Source organism: Melospiza melodia, chromosome 4 (assembly GCF_035770615.1).
Source record: "Melospiza melodia melodia isolate bMelMel2 chromosome 4, bMelMel2.pri, whole genome shotgun sequence".
NCBI lineage: Eukaryota > Metazoa > Chordata > Aves > Passeriformes > Passerellidae > Melospiza > Melospiza melodia.
The window spans coordinates 58,684,323-58,703,706 of NC_086197.1; the positions used below are offsets into that span (position 1 = coordinate 58,684,323).

The 19,384-nt window shown below is 41.7% G+C and overlaps 1 protein-coding gene across 1 annotated transcript in view; it reads right to left on the reverse strand.

The window, feature by feature from the left end:
* Nucleotides 1-292: 292 nt before the first annotated feature.
* Nucleotides 293-19,384, reverse strand: part of LOC134418016 (dynein axonemal heavy chain 11-like) — a 57,772-nt gene continuing 38,680 nt past the window's right edge. Inside the window, exon 5 of the mRNA XM_063155866.1 lies at nt 293-458. Within this exon, the coding sequence (XP_063011936.1) occupies nt 293-458 (166 nt within the window). The remainder of the gene's footprint in view (nt 459-19,384) is intronic.

A 19,384-nucleotide genomic window follows, 5' to 3' on the forward strand; every position in this document is an offset into this window, starting at 1 on the left:
GAACTAAAAATTTATTTGAAAGTGTTTTGTGCTGGCTTAAATACTGACGGTGTTTTCTCAAAAACATGAAAATGCATGTTGTGCCTTTCTCCCTTGTAGGCTTGTCTTTCTCATGCTGTAATTCACTGCAACATATAAGCCTTTTTTCCTTTTCCTGTACAGGGAGTCGTGTAACTCAGAGTGTTTTCCTGTTGTGACTGAGAAGATGAGGAATTATAAAAGACTAACACTACAATTTAACGCTTCAGAGAAACAGTGTATATCATTACTCCTCTGTAGCCAAGCACACTAATTAATATTTATTGCACTTGTCAAACCAGTAGCCATGGTCAATCCATTGCTGCAGCAGTTCAATGGGAGGCTGGGCACCATATTTCTCCTTGGCAGGCGTGTTTAGGTCATCAACAAAGACAAAAGCCCTTTTCCCTGGTGGAGCACTGTAAACCCTCTTCTTTCTCCTGCAAAATTAAACCATTAATTTTATTCATGTTAATTTTCATCTTACTTTGAAAAAGCAGAAAAAAAGAGAGAGAGATATTGGAAAAAGGAAAGAAAAGAAGAAAAGAAAGAAGGAAAATCACACACTTTCTGGGGAGCCTGCCTGACATTATTATTAGAACCAGTTCTTTTGGAATCCATGACCTTTTATTTTTATCCGATGTGCCGTAAAGGTCACAGAAACATGGGGAGGACATAGTTATAAATCCACATGGAGTTTAATCAAAGGTGGCATGTTGTTCTGAAGTAAACAAGCTAATAAAACTATTCCAGTTTAAACAAAGAAAAAAAAAAGGAAAAGAAAAACCCTTTGTTAAAGACTGTCAACAGAACTCTGATGAACTTGAATGTATCAATGGAATTAATTAGGCAAGAAGGATTATAATAAGTGAATTTCAGTGCTGCATCTACAGTAGCCTCTTTGGCACCCTGAGTAAAATGCTTTTATTTAGAGTCCTGCACCTCATTCCAAAGCATGTTGCGGTGCACAGTGTGCTGCTGGGGAGATGCATTCACTCCAGCTAATTACAAGACAGAGAGAACTTGAACTAAAGGCAACCATGGAGCAGAGTGCTTCAGTTCTACCAGCCTGTGTCCTGACTGCATCACAAAAACTTGGGACACTGTGAAGTAACAACATAAATGGAAAAGAGCTATGACACCCTGCATTTCTGCATGTAGTATGACAGCAAATTTTAATTATGGGTCTTGAAAAAATTTACCCCTTTTTCCTTCCCTCCTCAAAAATATCAAGTTGTGGTGTCAGAAAAAAGATAGTGCTCCAGTATGGGTACTATATAAGCTAGGGAGTCAAAAGTAAGGTATTGGTTCTATTTCTTCTCAAGCTGAACTGGTTGTGCTGCATCCCAGGGAAATGTCTAAAGTACAGGAGGATCTACGAATAGAGCAGGAGGCAAGGTTGAAATACCAGCTACCAAGGCTAAAAGAGGTGAAACCACCTGAAGTTAATGGCTAGAAGACAAGTAAAGAAAACAGAGATCATCTCTTGAAGAATATAGAGATCATCTTGGCAAAGCCTAGTCCTGCATGGGTCCTTTTGAACACTGAATCAGATGCCAAGACCTATAGAATACATTATAAGGTGGTTGTGAATGTGTGTTTTAATGTTATAGATGCATATTAACAGCCTCATGCTTCTCCCTGCAAAAGAGTCTGGGCTGGGTTTTTCAGTACAGTACTCAGAGAAATAGATAAACGCTTTGAACATCTCGCTGCTGTCTAAAGAACTCTTTGAAATAAGAACTGACTGTCAAACCTACTAAGGTACATTTGAAAATCATTTTAGCAGTTACATGACTCAACAGATGTCTAAATACCTTAGGAAATAAAATCCTTTATGGTTAGATGTACAAGGACAGATGTATACATATTTTGTCTCTTATACTAAGGCTTGTTACTCAGATGGGTCTGGATCCACTGGGAAGATTTAGGTCATGCCACACACAGCTTTTTAAAAGTGCCTTTAAGAAGACACTTTGCCTTCTTAAGGAAACCACAGCTCAAAGCTGGGTGCTTGAGGCTTCTCCATATAGTGAGAAAAACAGGTTCCAAGCCAAGGCCTCTATACAGAGACCTTATACGCCAGGAGACTTCAGGTATCAGAGCAAGGCAAAATCAGCTTAAGGAAAGGTAGGCACCCCTCCACTCTTGCCATAGCTGGTTGCTTAACCCACGAAATAGAAACTGTGTCAACCAACCCCAGGAAAATGCCCTGCTGCATGGGGCAGCTCTCCTGAGCAATGGCATAAGTGCCTGCCCAGGTGTCCTGAGCCTGGGTGCCCAGCTCCCCGAGGGAAGCACAGGCAGCCAGGAGCCAGAGTCAGAGCAGGGGAGGCAGGATGCAAACACTGGGGGGACTGAAATCACTGCTAAGTGTGGCGTGTGTTTTGTGAGTCTAACCTATATTTCTTGGCTCTTTAATTCCTCCACATGGTTTGTTACACGAGGCTGGTGAAATGCATCAAGAAGTACACTGTGGTCTGACTGTGGAAAGAAAGCCACTTTCCCCATGCAAATAATTATAGAACTAATTCTGGGATCTTTTGTCAGCTGTCTCGCCTCTCCCTTAAATGCTCTTGGATGGTCGTAGAGCCATAAAATGGGTTCAAAATAATACTTGAAATTAATACAGTTTGATTTAGATGACCATTTATTTTATAGCCCTAGTTAAAATGTCAGGAAGATTTAACAGAAGATAAACTTTGTATTTGCTAGAATAATTCTAGCAGCTCAAAGCCATGTTTTGAGGGCCTAGTGTCAGCAGTATTTTCCATTTTCCTTGACAAATGGACTGTAAGTTAGCCATCAGTTAATTATTGACAGATAGAGGTGATATATCAAATAATATCTGGTAGAAGAGAATCACAGGAATTAGCAGAAAAGACTAAAAATCCTAGAATCACAGGAATGATGCAGAAAATAATTCTTATGCTGTTCATGTCCCTACCAATATGGAGCTGTATTGTATTCTATATATCTATATACAGTTCATTTTACATGACCTAAGAAATTCTGCTTTCATTGTTTCTCCTGGAGTCTATTCATTAACAGGAGCTTTTTTCTAATATGCAGCTTAAACGTTCATTACCTTATTATGCCTCACAATGAACTCAGCTCAGTGCTTTCAGCATATAGTCATAATTTTTACCTATCAGCTGGAAGTGTACTCTACTCTATGAAAACGTCAGAATTATCATACAGCTACTGCCTGATAAAACATTGCTCAAATCCTGTAATGTTTTCAAATCTTGAGCTATTAATAATTTAACATAATTAATTCAAAACACTTCACTCAATGTGAACCAGAGAGAGACGATGGGGAAATGATGCATATTCCATCTTTCAAGGGTGGAATTAAATATGGGAAACAAGGAAAAGATAAAGAGCTGCCAACACTTACTTGGAGTGTAATTTGCCTGTTTTGAACTTACTATAAATTTCACGTTTCTAAGACTTTCAACTAACTTCACAGGCATAAATGATAAAACCCTTTCCCCTATCACAAGCAAACAATTTAACATGGTTAGAGCTGTTTGTCAGGCATAAGAAGAAAAGAAACAAATTAACAAATGGGTGAGATTTCTCTACAAAAGGGAGTAACAATTAAGCAAACGAACAGTCTTGTAGAAAATCCTTTAAAATGCAATACACGGAGACTCCTTCCTCTTTTTGTTAAAGCTTATCAACAAAGAGTATTGTATTGCTAACACTTTTGCTTGATTAAACCTTCTTTAAAAGCACTTTGTTGTTGCTCTTTTCATGGTAGGGTTGTTTTTTAAAATTTTATTTATTTAAATCAAGGCTGGACCCAACCTTTGTTTTCCTGGCTGAAAATTCTTGCTGTTAGAAAGAACTGCAGGTGCTAAATTATGGCACAATACATCACAGCTGCAGAAGTGCACCTGGAAAAAATTAGACTAGTAATGAAAATTTCACCTGAGAAGTGCCAAATTGGAAGTCTCAGAGATTGAATGCTTCCATTAAGCCACCACTCAGGAACAAACCAAGTAATAAATATTGAAACTTCCTTCTTTTCTTTGACCATGAAGACTTATTTCAGATGTGTTTTCCTCTTTATTTGGGGAAAGAAGGGAAGAACTCGGAGAGAGCATGTTCATCTCTCATCTCCATTAAATCCCTACCCAACGTCTACTGCCAACAGAGGTACCAATTAGTACTAATTGTAGTAGACACTAATAGTGTAGACACCTGTCACTATCTATTGAGCTGGGACTGTCAGTAAATTCACAAAGGCCACCAAAAAAACATCTGGAATAATAATAATGATCATCATTTTGGTACTGACCCAGTCTGAAATTAAACTGTTGATTCTGAGGTAAAAAGCTCAGCAATGCTTTTTGAAGGTGCCATAATCTAATGAAAGTAATGCACACACACACACACACACATATATATATATAGGTTTTTATTACAGAAACACACAAAAAATGATACAGAACTTGTTACCATAGCAACAGCACTTTCTGCACTGCACAGACCAATGATCCTCACTATTTTGGAGCATTACAATGGATTCATGCTTTATGAAAAGCCGCCCCCCCTCCGGACAATGGCAGGACCTGTGTGGGTAGAATGATGAACCCCAGCCCGCCCCGATCCCCTCCACAGCTGACACGTACATCACTCATGCCCACATAGGGCAGCGTTCAGCTTCTCCTATTTCATGTGTAATAATGTGGTAATTCTGTATGTAATATGTCACAACGCGATGAAAGGCGGCCACCTTTCATTTTGACAAAAAGCATGCGGAGCCTGTCAGCTTCAGCACAACAAGGGCAGCTCAAGGGCCAAGCCTGAGCCTCGTTTCCCGGCCACCTACTGATTATGTGATGTAAGTCATTGCTGTGAATGCTGCCTTCCCTCAAAGTGGGTGTGGGAAGGACAAGATCTCCCATGATGTGATTCGCACCAAACCAGCCAGACCCGGGACACGTGCTGCTTGGCCTGGGGATGGGAACCCGCACCTGTTGGTCTTGGGGGAATTTCTAATTCCCACAGTTATTCTGGAAGCACTCCAGGCACACACTGCAAACACCACAAGCGATAACAAGCCCATAAAACACTGAATGTTAGAGATTACATGTAAGCATGATAGAGAAAAATTAAATCCATTAAAAATCCCTGCCAAGCTGTGATTAGCTATTATTATTTTTTAATTCATTGTAATATACACTGTGCATAAGAGAAAAGCTAACAAACGTAAATAAGAGGGATGTTAACCAACACATTAATTTTAATTTTAACTTAGGCCTCTTGCCTGAAATAAATGGAAATGGTAACTCATGCAGATGAGTAAGATATGTTCTAAAATCTTCTGGATGATGGAGCCCTGCAGAAATACCAACAGGATGCCATTTGTGAGCGGCTTCTCTCTGGCAAAGAAGAGAACCGCCTGCAGTATTCAGAGCAGGTCATTTTTTCTCCATGCAGAACAGCTGGACAGCCATGGATTCTCAAGCAGTTTCTTTGCATCAAAGGAAAAAAGGGGGTTTGGGAGTTCAGAGGATTCCTGCAAACTCTGTTCTGCTTGAAGTTGAGCATCAAAGAAATCCACAGGAATATATATGGAGAAGTCTTTGGGAAAGCCTTTTCCCAAAGACAGACATATTTCATTTTTCAGTTCACAGAGAACCTTTTTGAATTTCTGCAGGTTGGGAAATCCACCATGAAGTTTCTGTCTGTATTCTGATCTCTCATAAGGTTGCATCTCAGTGCCAGCAACACATATCAGCTCCAGCAGTGCCTGATGAGCCCAGCTATGCTCATAAGGATGGTCACTTCATCTCTGTCTTGGAGGGAACACAGGAAAGGTTTTCATTAATCACTAACTCTCCAGACAGCACTTGTATCTGGAGTTCCTTTGCTCACCAGTGTTGTGCAGACAAGTCTGAAAAGGTGCTGCTTTGCTCCTTGCCTTTCAGTACAGCATTTCACATTCCCCAAGCAGGCATGAAGTCAGAGCTTTACCAGTGCAACCTGCATGCAGCTAAATTTCCACTCAGGGGCCTGAGTGTACACCCTGAAAAGACCTGTCTGTGAGAGAAGCTTCTTGGCAAAGACGACCCAATTCTTTTTAAGAATTAATTAAACTGGTCACCAAGGGACGGTAAAAGAGCTCTGCACAGAACTTCTAAACAGAAGCTGCAATCAAACTATGGAAATCCCTTCACCCATATTTGCTTCAGCAGGTGGGTAAATGCAATCTGCTCTTGGAGAGAGACAGCACAAGAAAAGTTCCACAGACGGAGATTGTTGTTTCTCCAGCCCCTGAAGAGCATTCTTCCTCATCTCGTGTTCCCAGCCAGAGTTTTTGACTGACGCAGAAGAAGGTACACTGCAACCCTTGCCTTTCCCTCACAGCCCTTCAGCAGTGAGGATTTGGACAAGTTAAAAACCAAGCAGACGCAGGCAAAAAAGCACAGGATGTCTTTCTTCACTTGTGGAAAAAGGGGAAAGCCAATCTTTGTCACAAGGGGTGAAAGAAACCTCATTTTTGAGAGCACACTGTGCACTGTCTGTTAGACTCCTTATTTATTTGACTGTTTAATTCAGTACATGACTTCAGTCATGTATTCAGATGTCTGGTGCTCATTTTCAGCCAGTTGACAAACTGCCTGAAAGTTTGAGTCTTTTGATCAAATACTTAATGAAATAATCACTGTCTGAATCATGCTGACAGATCCAGGTTGGGTTCTCCTTCAGGAGATTTTGTTTTGTAGATTAGAAAGTTGCCTCGTGCTGAATGTAGCTTAAATGTCTCTTTGATCAGGCAGTTTGGTGCTGTTTGCTATGCTGAAGGTTCCTTCTGCACCTTTGCCTGAACAGCCTCCTGCTGCCTCCACTCTGCCTGAAAACCACGACCAGCTCACTCCCCCTCCCTTCCCTGGGGCCACCACCTCCCTCCTCCCTGCTCTCAGCAGATGACTGTCCAGATGGACTTGTATCCATCTGACTTTCTTCATCTTGCTCCAGTACTGTGCCCCCAAGGGAGCCCTGCACCCTGTCCAGCCTCACCCCTGTTCCTCACGCAGGAGTACCTGCTCTGGAGATGTTTTGTGGGGGGTTCCCTAGCGCCATGACCACCCACAGACTTTTTTTACTACTTAGGTTACATTTTTCAAATTGTTTCCACCATCTAACTTTCACTGCACCCACCTCAAGATGAGAGGCACCTACGCCATGTGGGCCAAGCTGGGTGCTGTGTTATTCCATCATTGACATTTACAACACTAGATTGTGCTGATTACTACAGAAAATACAATATCCTTGGTGCTGGGGCTTCTAACTTAGTAGCAGATGTGTAGCAATTGCAACAATAAAATATAGTGACCTTTATTACAAAATTGTTCCTTTGTTCTTTGCTTTTACAAGTCTCTGTGATCAACTGGAAACCTTAAAATTAAGCTTGCAGCACCCATAATACATTTTGATTTAATTTCCATGAATGAAATTTCCATTCCATTTCCAATGCTTGTAGATGCATACGTTCTAGGTTTGCTCACTCTGAGTAAATATTTCTGCAATATTCGCTATCTGTTTCAGCTGAGGAGGTTAAAGTAGCTCTGGAAAATGATCCTGGTCTCTAAGAAATAATCCTGAGTGATCTTGACCAAGCATAATCAGAGAAGAAACCTCATCTAGGCCATAAAACCATCTAGACTGGACTGCTGGTGTTTCCCACTAAAAAAAGACTATTTCTTTAATATAGTTTTGGAAGACCACATTTCAGGTCCTTCAGTAACTTTTGACTCAGAAACAGATATGAAAAGGGCATGAAAAGCACTTAAAAATATTTAATGAATTTTCAAGATATATATTACATTTTTCAGAATCTGTATGATCTCACTCATTTGGTAGCTAATCCACTGCAATCCAGCAATTTAACACATGGGCTTTTAAAATACTTTTTATGAACTGGAAAATCAAAATGCTAGTAATCAAAATCTGACCACCCCTATGTTGCACTTTACATTATAGCACTTTGCTAGAATCTGCTCTACTAGTGCATATGCACTTTGATAAATTGAAAAGAATGCCCTTCTGAGAATTTTTCTCTCTTGAGAGAAAATTCCTATTTTAGTGCAGGCTAAAACAGTGCAGCTTCCTCAGAGAGTTTATGATGACCTTGTCAGGATTGGGACAGATCATTTTTGGATGTCTAGTTATTCCAAATCTTCTGTCTAGGCTACTTTAACATTTTGGGGTTTTTTTGACAGACTTTGAAAACACAGCTTATAGAAGAATACAAATATAAACCAAAAATACATGGAGCAGTGGTTTTATCTTGACTACTCAGAGATTGAAATGATAATCATGACTTGTGAGCCCCACAGCAAACACCCTCATGGAATTTTCTAGCCCTTTGTATTGTTGGTAGGATATATTTCTCCATTAACTACAGCCTGCCAGTTGTCATAATAGCATTTATCAAACTCCATAAAAATGCATTCTTTGTGTGCTTTTACTATTTATGTCACACCTGAGTCAAATTCCTAGTTTTATTCGCTCAAGGAAAGTACAATTATTACAGTAAATTTTAGCGCCAAAAATATAATCTCCAATATTCCTAAAGATTCATGCTTGCACTTAGCATTTTCAGTATTTTCTTTCACTAAAAAAAAAAAAAAAATTTTTTTTTTGCATTGATTGAGGTGTGATACTGCCCACAGATCTCATTTCTGGTGCATGCAAATATAAAGTTGGAGGTTTTGTTGAAGCTGTCTGGCAAGCACGCCTCTCTGTATTGAGAGGTGCAGAATACGCTATGAGCTCCCTTTTATCATGCCAATTAACGTTTGACTTGTTTGTCTGCCATGTGATGAATTAAAAATGCATGATTTAGATGCTGGTGAGCTAGCCATTTTCTAGATATAATCCCCTGGATGCTGCCATTCTTCCAGTTGATCTTTTTGCCCTCGTGGGTTGGCAAGTACCATATATAGCCCACTGTTCAGATCTTTCCCTAACAGATGGCTCTCTTTACTAGTTGGGACTCAATCTGGTGATTCCCTTTAATATGCTTTAGACTGAAGAATACCCAGGGACAGGGAGCTGATTCACTCTCCTAAAGCAAAAACATCTAAGAAGATAAAGTTAACCAGACATGCTTTCTGGACTATGCGCTGTGCTATATATGCCATAAATCAGAATTTTTGTCAACATCAATTGAAATGCAGTTTCACCGGTAATAAACATTACATAGAGAAACAAATCAGCTTTCATTTATTCTGTCATAAATGGAAGAAGAGCATTTCATGTTATTTTGTGGATGATCTCTGTGGACCAAACTGAGCACAATTACATATTTGATTTTAATTAAAACTCAGGATACCCTTCGAGTTTTGTTAGGAAGATGTCCTGGGTATGATTAGCTGAGACCTGTGCTGAGAAGTTAATTTGACATACAACATATTTTTCATGAGGTAACTGTCGCAGGAAGTTGTTTGTAATAGCTATCTTTCCCAGGCCTGTGGGGGCAACAAAAAGTAATGGCTTATCCTGAAGCAGCAACTTCTCTAGTATGCAGCACATCTGCATAACAGTCCCAGTGGTGCTCACAGTAATGTCATTAAGCTGAGAGAAAAAAAAGAAAGAACCAAAAGATGCAGCTACCGATAAAGGTGTTTCATTACCCACTGCACGCAGAACAACAGCAGAACTCAGTCATAAAATAGTTTCAGGTCACAATAAAATCAAAACCCACAGAAAATACCTGGGAATGACAAAGGAGTTACAGTTTATGAGCATCGGGCTGGGTGGAATTGCCAAGCTGGGGAGGTAAGCACAAAAGAGCACTGAGAAATCCTGTTTGGTGTGAGGAGGGAAGCTATTATATACGAAGCTGGTAATGAGAATGCAGTGTCGTTAACTGTTTTCTTTTACAATATTTGACACCAGGATGGCTTAATGCTATGTTGTTTTCTCTTCAAGCTACAGTTTTCCTTTGCAAGAGTGTGAGAGCAGAATTCTAATGTAGGTATACACTGAGAAAAAAGGGCCTCACTGCTCTGCTTTGTCTTTTTCAATCTCTTACACTCTAACTGGAAGGTCATTTCATTTATTACACACAGAAAAGGGCAGGAGCCAGGCTTAAAACTTGCTGCGTACTCGTATATCAAACTGGCACTTATTTTGTGGTCCCCTATCTGGCTTAGCTTCCTGCCCTCATCACTGCTCTAGGTGCATGGTCTGGCTAGAGAGAGGTGAAAATAACAAAAGTAACCTCCCTGCATGCACTCCTCCTTCACACCCTTCCAGAGGAGGTACCTGAACCTGGGGGATGGGTGGCAGAATTGTTTGGTTGTTCCACAGGGCATCTTCTAACCTCAGCAGCTATTCCCCTGCATGGGAAAGCTACAAAGAAAGTGTGCTTCATGCAGAAGGTTCACAAAGCAATTTCATCTATTCACAGCTGGCTTATTAAGGGAATCTAGCAAATGACAGTGTCATTGAAGCATCATGTTTCCTGCCCTTTTCCTTTTGAACATAGCTTTGAAAATGTGACCAATATAAGCTGATAGAAACCAATTGTTGGGGTTGATAGGTTGTAACTTATATTTCTTGAACACTGGAACTATTCAGTCCCCTCTACCAGGGTCCAAATCGTGCTTTGAGCAACAACAGCTGCAAGAACATTTTCCATGCCTGTCCAGGGCTGAATGTAGTACCATGTCTGCACTGCCTTCCCCAGTTTGTGGGCTGACAGATTTCCTCCCAGCTCAACCTGGCCACAACACAGCTACCACACTGCTGAGTAGCCAGTGGAATATACTGCACCAGGCTCTGCTACAGTGGGGTCAAGGTGTGGAAGTGAAGAAAAAAGTGAAGGAAAAAACACTCTTACCTAAGGCTGCTCTGTGTTTTTCATACAAATTCTCTCTTTGGCTGAAGCGAACCACATAGGTCTTGTCCCTCATTCTCCTGGATTATTACTGACAATGCGTTTGCTCCAGAGTGGGTATATTGTGTACAGAAACATTTTAAAAGGCTAGGCAGCACACAAACATGCAAACACAAACAGATAGAGCTAACTCACCTCCTGCAAGAGCCTGAGTTATGAGCAGAAAAAGCAGCTGAAAGTTTGGAGGGAAAGGCAGAGATGTTGTTCTGGGTCCCAGAGTCAAATGAGCAATTTTGGAGCAAAACAGTTAACAGCATCCCTAGCTGGCTGTGACAGGCTCCCTTCCAGCAGGATACTGTGCTGAGCAGCACAGGTGGGTAAGACACATTGTCCTCTGCTGAGGATGTCTGTAACATTTATAGAGAATCATGATCAAATATACAAAATACAATCAGTGCATAGGGAGTTAACAACATCCTTTTCATTTTAACAAGAAGCCTTGAAGCCTTTTAAAGCTACAGACTGAAGAGGAAGCAGTTGGCCAGTATTCCTGCAGTAGAATATGGCCTGGGATTCCTACCCATTTTTATTTAAAAAAAAAGAATTAGTTGTTTTTGGAGCATGTCCTGAAGTACTGGCTCTCTAATCCGCTCTTTTCCTGACCAGAAGCTGTCTCTGAGCCTGGCTGTACATTACTGGTGGGCTGGAATTAGTTGTTCTTGCAGATGGACACCCATTTTCAGTAGTGCCTCACCCCTGCACAAATCACATACTAAGGGACCTTGCTGTGCTGCCATAGAACGTGGGAAAGAGAAGAATAAAAAGCTATTTAATTATCACAGGAAGTTTGTGGCTTCAGAGATGTGCACTGTACACATGTGAGGATACAAAATTAAGCTGCGAATTACACACAGTTTGGCCTGTACAATATTGCAAACTGTCTTACAGATTGGTTTCACTCCAGTTCAAATTCTCAGCCTAAAAGGTTAAATATATAATACTCCACATTGTCAGTAATCCATTTTTCCTGCTTTCAGCAGTAGGAAGAAGGTGAACATACAGCTAATTAAAATACATTTGTTGAAAAGGTCATGCAGAGCTACAGTTCAGCTGAATAGAAGGATTATGATCCTATTCACCCAGTCTGGTGACAAACACACTGAAGACAGAGCCTAAGATACAATTAATCTGTTTTGCTGTCACAGAATGGAAAATGGCTCAAACTTAAGCGTGTTCTGATCCCAATCCTTAGCGTTCCCAACATGCTCTGGTACAGCAGTAATAGGCTATGACCACGCTTTTCACAAGAGAATTAAGGGGTCAGTTGCTCCAAGTCTATTCAAATGCAGTTAGACCATCTCATTCCTGTTGCTGTAAAAATACCAGTTTACTTTACAGAACTAATTCACACAGCACAGCACAGCCACATATTAGTGGCTACTACCCCCTGGCAAATAATGAAGTAATTAAAATCCATTCTCAGTTTGAAACTACTGATCATCCCCTTCATCCTGGAAGAAAGCTGACCACAAACAAAGTTATGTGTGCCTACATCTTCTGTGGAGTCTGATCTCAGTTCGGGAGTCTGATATTTTACTTTATCAAAGACAGGAACTGTTTTATGTTTAGATTTTAACAGCCACCAGAGGAATCTAAAGGTATCTCCTCTGCATGAATACATAAAAAGAGAAGTTGTGAACATAGCATTTTTTCATGCTACTCACTGTTCTGAGTCAGACACCTCCATGAAGCCATAGACCGAAGAAGATTCTTATGCCAAGGATAGTTGAACATTAAAGAGAAAAAGATTACATTCATCAGCCTCTCACATTACCCAGAAGAGGTTTGAAAAGCCACATACTTGTGCTGCTTGTGATCATTATTCACCCTGGGGCTTTTTGTTGCCAGCTCCTGATCCAAGTCAAATTTTATCACAGGGACTCGTGCAGGAACAGAAGGAGCTCAGTGGTTCACCCAGCCTCTCCCCATGTGTGACCTGTGAGGTGATGCTCTGGGGCTGTATGACCCATGCATTCCTGAACAGTCATCACGGGCCAGGGAAAAGATGCAGTTGTCATTCATACTGGAGTGAATCCAGTACACCAGCAGAAACAGTAATGAAGTGAAAATGTGGTATCTACTTCATTATGCTCAGAGGTAAACAAACAGGCAGACAGCAAACAGTTAACCATGGGTAGTGTGATTGCTGAAAATGAAAGGCAGCCCAAGACAAAATCTATTTATAGGTCTTCAGGTTGAAAGAAGTTTAAATTTCTTACAAAACTACGAAGACTGACAGAATTATGGAATTTAATTAGTGAAAATACATATGGCAGTGACCAGGACTAAAAGTCAGGTTCAAAATACAATGGACCAAAAGCTAGATGTCACAGGGCTGAACTCTTAACTGCCTTCTCCTTCTGAGATTCAAGATTTCTTATGCAACCTAAAAGGTGGCTGGCAGAGGTGATCTTTTACATCATCGTCATGCAGAGCAACAAAACACGTAAAGTTTTGCCCAGCTATCCCAAAAATTTGAAGCAGCCTTGAGGAAGAGGGTAAATTAGCATGAGTGCTTCTGCTCTGCAGTGGTTAAACAGCAGATCCATTTCCAACACGGCATGGTAGAGGCTCAGATGGCGGTGAAGCGCCCTGCACAACTAACACCCTACTGGCATGACACACAGTGCCATTTCCCCAGCTGACAGGGCAGCCAGCCTGCTCTCCAGCAGCACCACAGAACCCTGTGTCACACTCACATTCTCCTATGCAAAACGGGCTCTCAAATAGCCAGCCTGCTGGGCAGGAAGCTGCCTGGAGCTAATCGACACATGCAGCTAATGACAACAATAAGTCTTAAGTCCTGTCCCTCGGGCAGAAGTTGCCACCAGAACTCTCCCGTGAAGATTGACATCTGTACTTTCTTTTTTCCCCAAGTCCTAAGCAGGATCTCAATTCCTCTGCTGTGGCAATCCTTATTGCTTACTGTCCTCCTTACTCCTCACACACAAAGACAAAACCAGGAAGCATTAGGCTAGCATGGAAAAGGGTGCTAAGCAGCTCCTTAAAGTGTGTCCTGTGTTTAAAGTGTGTCACCCTGGTTTTTTAAGATTTTCTAAGCCTTCTGATGTTGACATTCTTGTAGTGAACTTTCTCACACACTTTCTGTAAATAACTCATTGTTTTGCATTCCTTCATGGAGGAGGACAGAGTTGATGGACTGTTGGTTTGACCAGTGTCATTGGAGAGGTGGCACTGTCACCCTCCAATCCGCTGTCACTTTTGGAAAACTATAAATGTTGGATTCAGAAAATAAACTTCCCTTTTTCCCTCACCTTGAGAACAGTGGTGTGTGCTTGTGTTCTTTCATGTCCTATAGTGACAAAAGTGCGTAACTATATAAAAATAATGCAAGAGACATGTGGGAATCAGGAAGAAGGGGTTGATGAAACATATTTGGTTATATTATAAATCTCATAGCTTAAGGAAAAAATGTCCAGCTGTGAGAAGAGAGGCTTGGGTCTCAGCATGGTTTAATTCACCAACCCAGAACAAGAATTAAAGTGAGGTGTTATCCCATGTGAGCCTCTGAACCAGTACAGACTATAGCTTTATACCCAGTCTATTGCACCGTCTCTGAACTTGTTCAGGGCACACTGGTACAGCCCCAGAGGTACCTTTGTCCTTGCCCCAGAGCAATCCTGACCTGAAAGTCAGACGACTTTGGAGGGCCCTTCAGGCAAAGCAGAACTAAGCAGTGATCAGTCGACCACTAGGTAGATGAATAGAGAAGCCACAAGAAAAGATGGTGTGCTAAGGGAAGAAGGAGGCAGCAGGTACTCTCAGAGCTGTTCTGAAGGAGGACACAGCTGCACCGGCCTCCCCACGGAGCCCAGTCTGGCTGCCCATGGCCTCCAAAGGCTGGTCAGGCTGGCCTGTAGATGATTTCCCAGAGGGAAAGTTTCCTCTGGGTTTGACCTCAGGTGGAGATGAGTTGCTCTTCTCTTTCAGAACAGAGGGAAGCTGACAGGGAACAAACCGAGTCTTTAGGCACTTTCAGAGTCATAAGAATAAAATTATTAACTAAACTAAAAATAGAGTAAAAGGAGAAGTCCTATGAGCAATGTTACAAAAAGCTCTTTTCTTTTTTGGATTATCTGTCTGACAGAATATGAATTCTGACTTGAGATTTCTGAGACCACAGCTGGGATTTGTGATTCTCTTCTCTCTCATAGAGACTTCAGTGTATAAGAAGGATTAAGCTCATGCTGCAGGCTTTATCACAGTGGGCACCCTAATTACAGTCTTACTCCTCTACACAGCTGTTTATTATCATCAAACTTGTGGAATTTAATATATTTAAGACTGTCTTTCCACTTTGAAATATGGTTGAAACTAAATAATAAATTCAAAATGTACTCAAAGAGAATCTGTAGGTAAAACAAATGTATTCTAGATTATATTGGTCGTACTTTCCTAAGAAATGAGGTAAAAATTTGCAGTATCAGTGAAACTAAGGTACTTTCAAAGGTAAGGTGTAGGGAAGGGAAGCCTTCAAAGGTATCTTTTTGAACCAGATGCTCAAGTTGATTAAGTCCCACCAGAAGATCTATATCTGGGAGATTTTTCTTCATTACAAAACAAAACTAACAAGCACTCCAGAGGACAGGACTCATTTGTTTTCTTACCCCGTTGAATAGATATCCTCTTCTTTCGACCCACATGACCCTGCATAATGTTAGCTGCACTAATTGTAAACAAAAGTCACACTGTCAGAATAAAAGGGAGATGAATTAGCAACAATAGAGTTCATTAAGGCTTGTTAATCTTTAAGAGGATAGGTGCAATATAATTGGAAGAAAGGCTAAGAGCTATGTGGATAAAATTTTTCAGGGGAATACCTTTCACTTCAAATGACAAAATATAATTAAAAGTGAGCTGTTAAATCAACTGTCAAAAGCCCTGTTACAGCTGTCTTTCTTTGTTCTTTGCATTTTAAATACGATGACGTTCTTTAGCCAGCTTTCCCAGCCTGTCTGACCCACTGTGCTCTGCTCCAGTTTTAGCTACAGGCTCCTTCAGGCTAGCTCTTACTGCTCCAAGGGAGACTGTACCCCTTGTGTATTTTCCACTAATTTCCTCCTTAGTTTCCTACCCCGTATATTTAGCTACCAGGTCATCCTCGTAGCAACATCTGCTCCCGCTTTTCTTTTACTCACTGACCTCTACTTTCCTTCCATAGCAAACCTGATACTCCTTCTGACAGCCAGCCACACAATCAAGTCTTTGCAAGTGACCCTTTCCTGTCTGTAAACCAAATATCCAGGGATCTGCAGTCTTCTGCTTCAGTCCCTGAGAGATCCCTCTATGTCAGATGCCACAGCCTACCTTCCTGGACTCTCTCTATTTTAACTCTTTGCCCCACAGTCCCTACCTCCTCCTCTGCAACTTTGCAGTCATAGTATTTTATCAACTATCAGTTCTTCATCTTCCCATTAGAGATGCCTGAACTTCTGCTAGCAGTGCTTTTGTGGTTTGAATGTCTTCTCTCTTGCACTGGGCACAGTAGTCTCATGGTTATGGTTCAGGTTGGCTCAACCTCTGCAGTGCCAGGCTTGTCCATCAGCCCGTACAGAAGGAAACCTGGGAAATGTTAGCTTAAAGCTGCAACATCTGCACCCACAGCATGCACTCACCAAGAGGATTTTGCTTGTCTCCCTCTGCATTATTGCATGCTATCTCATCTCTCAGTTTAATGCTGCTTCTGCTGGTAGTGCCTATCTCAGCTAGTCAGTGGGCTCCTTGAATCACAAGCTTTTATGTGTAAGCTATCTAAGCAGCACACATACACTCAAGGTGTCTCTTCCTTCAAACATAAGCACGTTTTATTACTCTCCCAGTCGAAGTAGCTGCTTTCCAGGGAGGGAGGAGAGATGGGACTAAATAGCAGCATAAGGTAATTTCCCCACCATATCATTACTTCTAAGTGCTCTGTCATACTTCTGAGGTCTGGTTTGTAACTGCAGACTGGGTGCTTACACACACGGCTGCCTTTGTCTGAAGGTGCACACAGAGAGCTGCCAGTGACTATTTCCAGGGCCCTGAGGGGGCACAGACCCTGCTCCATGAAAGTCAGGGGCTCCCATCTCCTGCTCTCCCAGCACTCCATCTCAGCGCAGTCCGTCCCCAGCTCCTCCCAGGAGCAGGACAGACAGGCCCCTGTCTGTCCTGCTCCTGGGAGGAGATGGGGAGGACTGGGGAGATGGGGAGGACTGGGGAGATGGGATGGGCCCTGACTTTCCCATGGAGAGCTCTTTGCCCCCCTCAGGGCCCTGGCAGTTGTACCCAAGGTTCTCAGAGGAAATACTGGGAATGGTTGAATCTCTGCTGCGAGGGCTGCACCTGGGTCATGCCCATGTCTGTGACCACACTGAAATTAATGTAATCTATCAGAATTTCAGTATGCAGAATTGTGGTGTTTATATTTGTGGAGGGCTGTTCAGAGGGGATTGGTGCAAAGAGACCACCCACCCTGTATCTTTCAGCACCTCGTGTTTGCCTGGTTTCCAGGCTTGTCACACTGCCTCCTGGTCATGGCTGCACCAGTCCATGCTCCCTGAGTGTCAGATTCTCCCCTCCTTACACCACTGTCACAGACACTTCCCACATTTGGCTAGAATGCTGAGTGCTGGTGCATTTGCTGCAAATAGTAGTCATGGAGGAATCACTTGATAAGCAATGCATTGTGCACTGCTGTTGTGTTTAAAACCCTCTGTTTCCACAGCTGTCAGTAAGCTGGTTTTTGTTTTTACAGGAGTCATCTATTACAAAGCACATCCAGGTCTATGGTCAGCATTTGAAGTATGCCCCATTGACCAGCAGCAAAAATATTGTCTCTGCAAATAAAGCAAATGTCAGCCCACACTGACACTAGCACACAGTTTCTGGGAAAGGCACAAGAGCAATTTTTCCTCATACAAAAGCAACAAGCTTTTTATTCTCCTATTGTCTTGGAGAAATCAGCTCTCACTTAAGAACTGGGAGCTACCTGAGCACCTCAGGTCCTCAGTGCTCCTCTGGAGCACTGATCCACCTACCATTTGTGTGACAATGGCATTGCTTTATCTCCTCAGCTTGAAGGAGCTGCTTGGGGTGGACTCAGGCTTGAGTCACACTGGCAGGGTTCACATGAGCGTCCTTGCTAGAACCTGTGTGAGCCAGACACTGTGGCCAGCCCTCCACAGAGATGTAGAGATGTACTCTAGACTCTGCTGGGAGACCCAGTGCTGGGAATGGGTAGTGGAGGTCACAGAACCCCAGGCCTGGCCTTAGCTTCTGCCTCCAATGTGATGGTCTCAACCAGCTCAGCACCTCCCAATGACACCTGTTAGAAACTCATCCTGCCACAGAACACCCCCTGTGCCTCCAAAGAAGCACTCTAAAGGGCTGGGACCTGCAGTGCACTGCCAGGGGGCTGCTGGCTGCTTCCACCAAGTACAGAGCGTGGGGACATTTGGCTTGAAGATTAGATGGGATGGGGAAATGAGAGAGAATCCTGAAAAAGGCAAAAGAATCAACAACAAATGAGCATAAAAACTCAGCTATGAGTTCGTATGCTTGTATCCTGTCCCAGTCATCTCTTACTTATTAGTAACAACTCCTCAGGAGTAAATCTGACTTTAGAAATGGGAAGTAGTCTGATTATGTGCATATTAAATGTCTAGTACCCTGTGCATACATATGAATAATTCATAATGTTCCTAATAATATGACAATACTATTCACAATTTTCACAATTGTCATTTTCATCCTAGCCAAATAGGCAGAGAGAAGCCTCATCCATACTAAACAAAAAACATCTTAAAATATGTATATATGTAAACAGAAGCCAAAAGGAGCAAAAGTATCCTTGTTTCAAACACGTCTGAATCCCTGACCCATAAGTTGTAAACACATCAGCTTCAGGTTCAGGATTACAGTATGAAAACTCTGCCCAAATTTGAAGATTTAAGGTGTCCCCAAAAGTTCCCCATTCAATTTACAGGAGAAAAGTAGAGTGCTGAGGTAAATGTTTTAGTTCAGTGATATTTATACTGTCAACTTAGGTCACCTCCAGATGAGGTATGTAGAATAGTAATAACAAAGATTATTACTGCAGGTTAATTGCATAACTACAAGGCTGTACAAGTTGTTTAAATAACACTGCTGTGAACACAGATCAGCTTGCCCGCTATCACCATATTTTAATATGGTTTCTTGTGGTGTGAATTATGATTAATGAATTTCTAGGTGAATGAAATACAGTATTATGATTAAATGTAATACATTGAAATGTCTCTGCTGGCATCTCTGTTCTACAAGGAAATTAGGGTGATTCTTTAGTTATTGCTTGTGCAAGGGATTCTAACACATATTTTGGAAACAGCATATGTGAAAAGTTTTGAAAAATATGAGGGGATTTCTTCCAAATAAAACTTGACCTTAAAAATAATTAGTAGAGAAGAA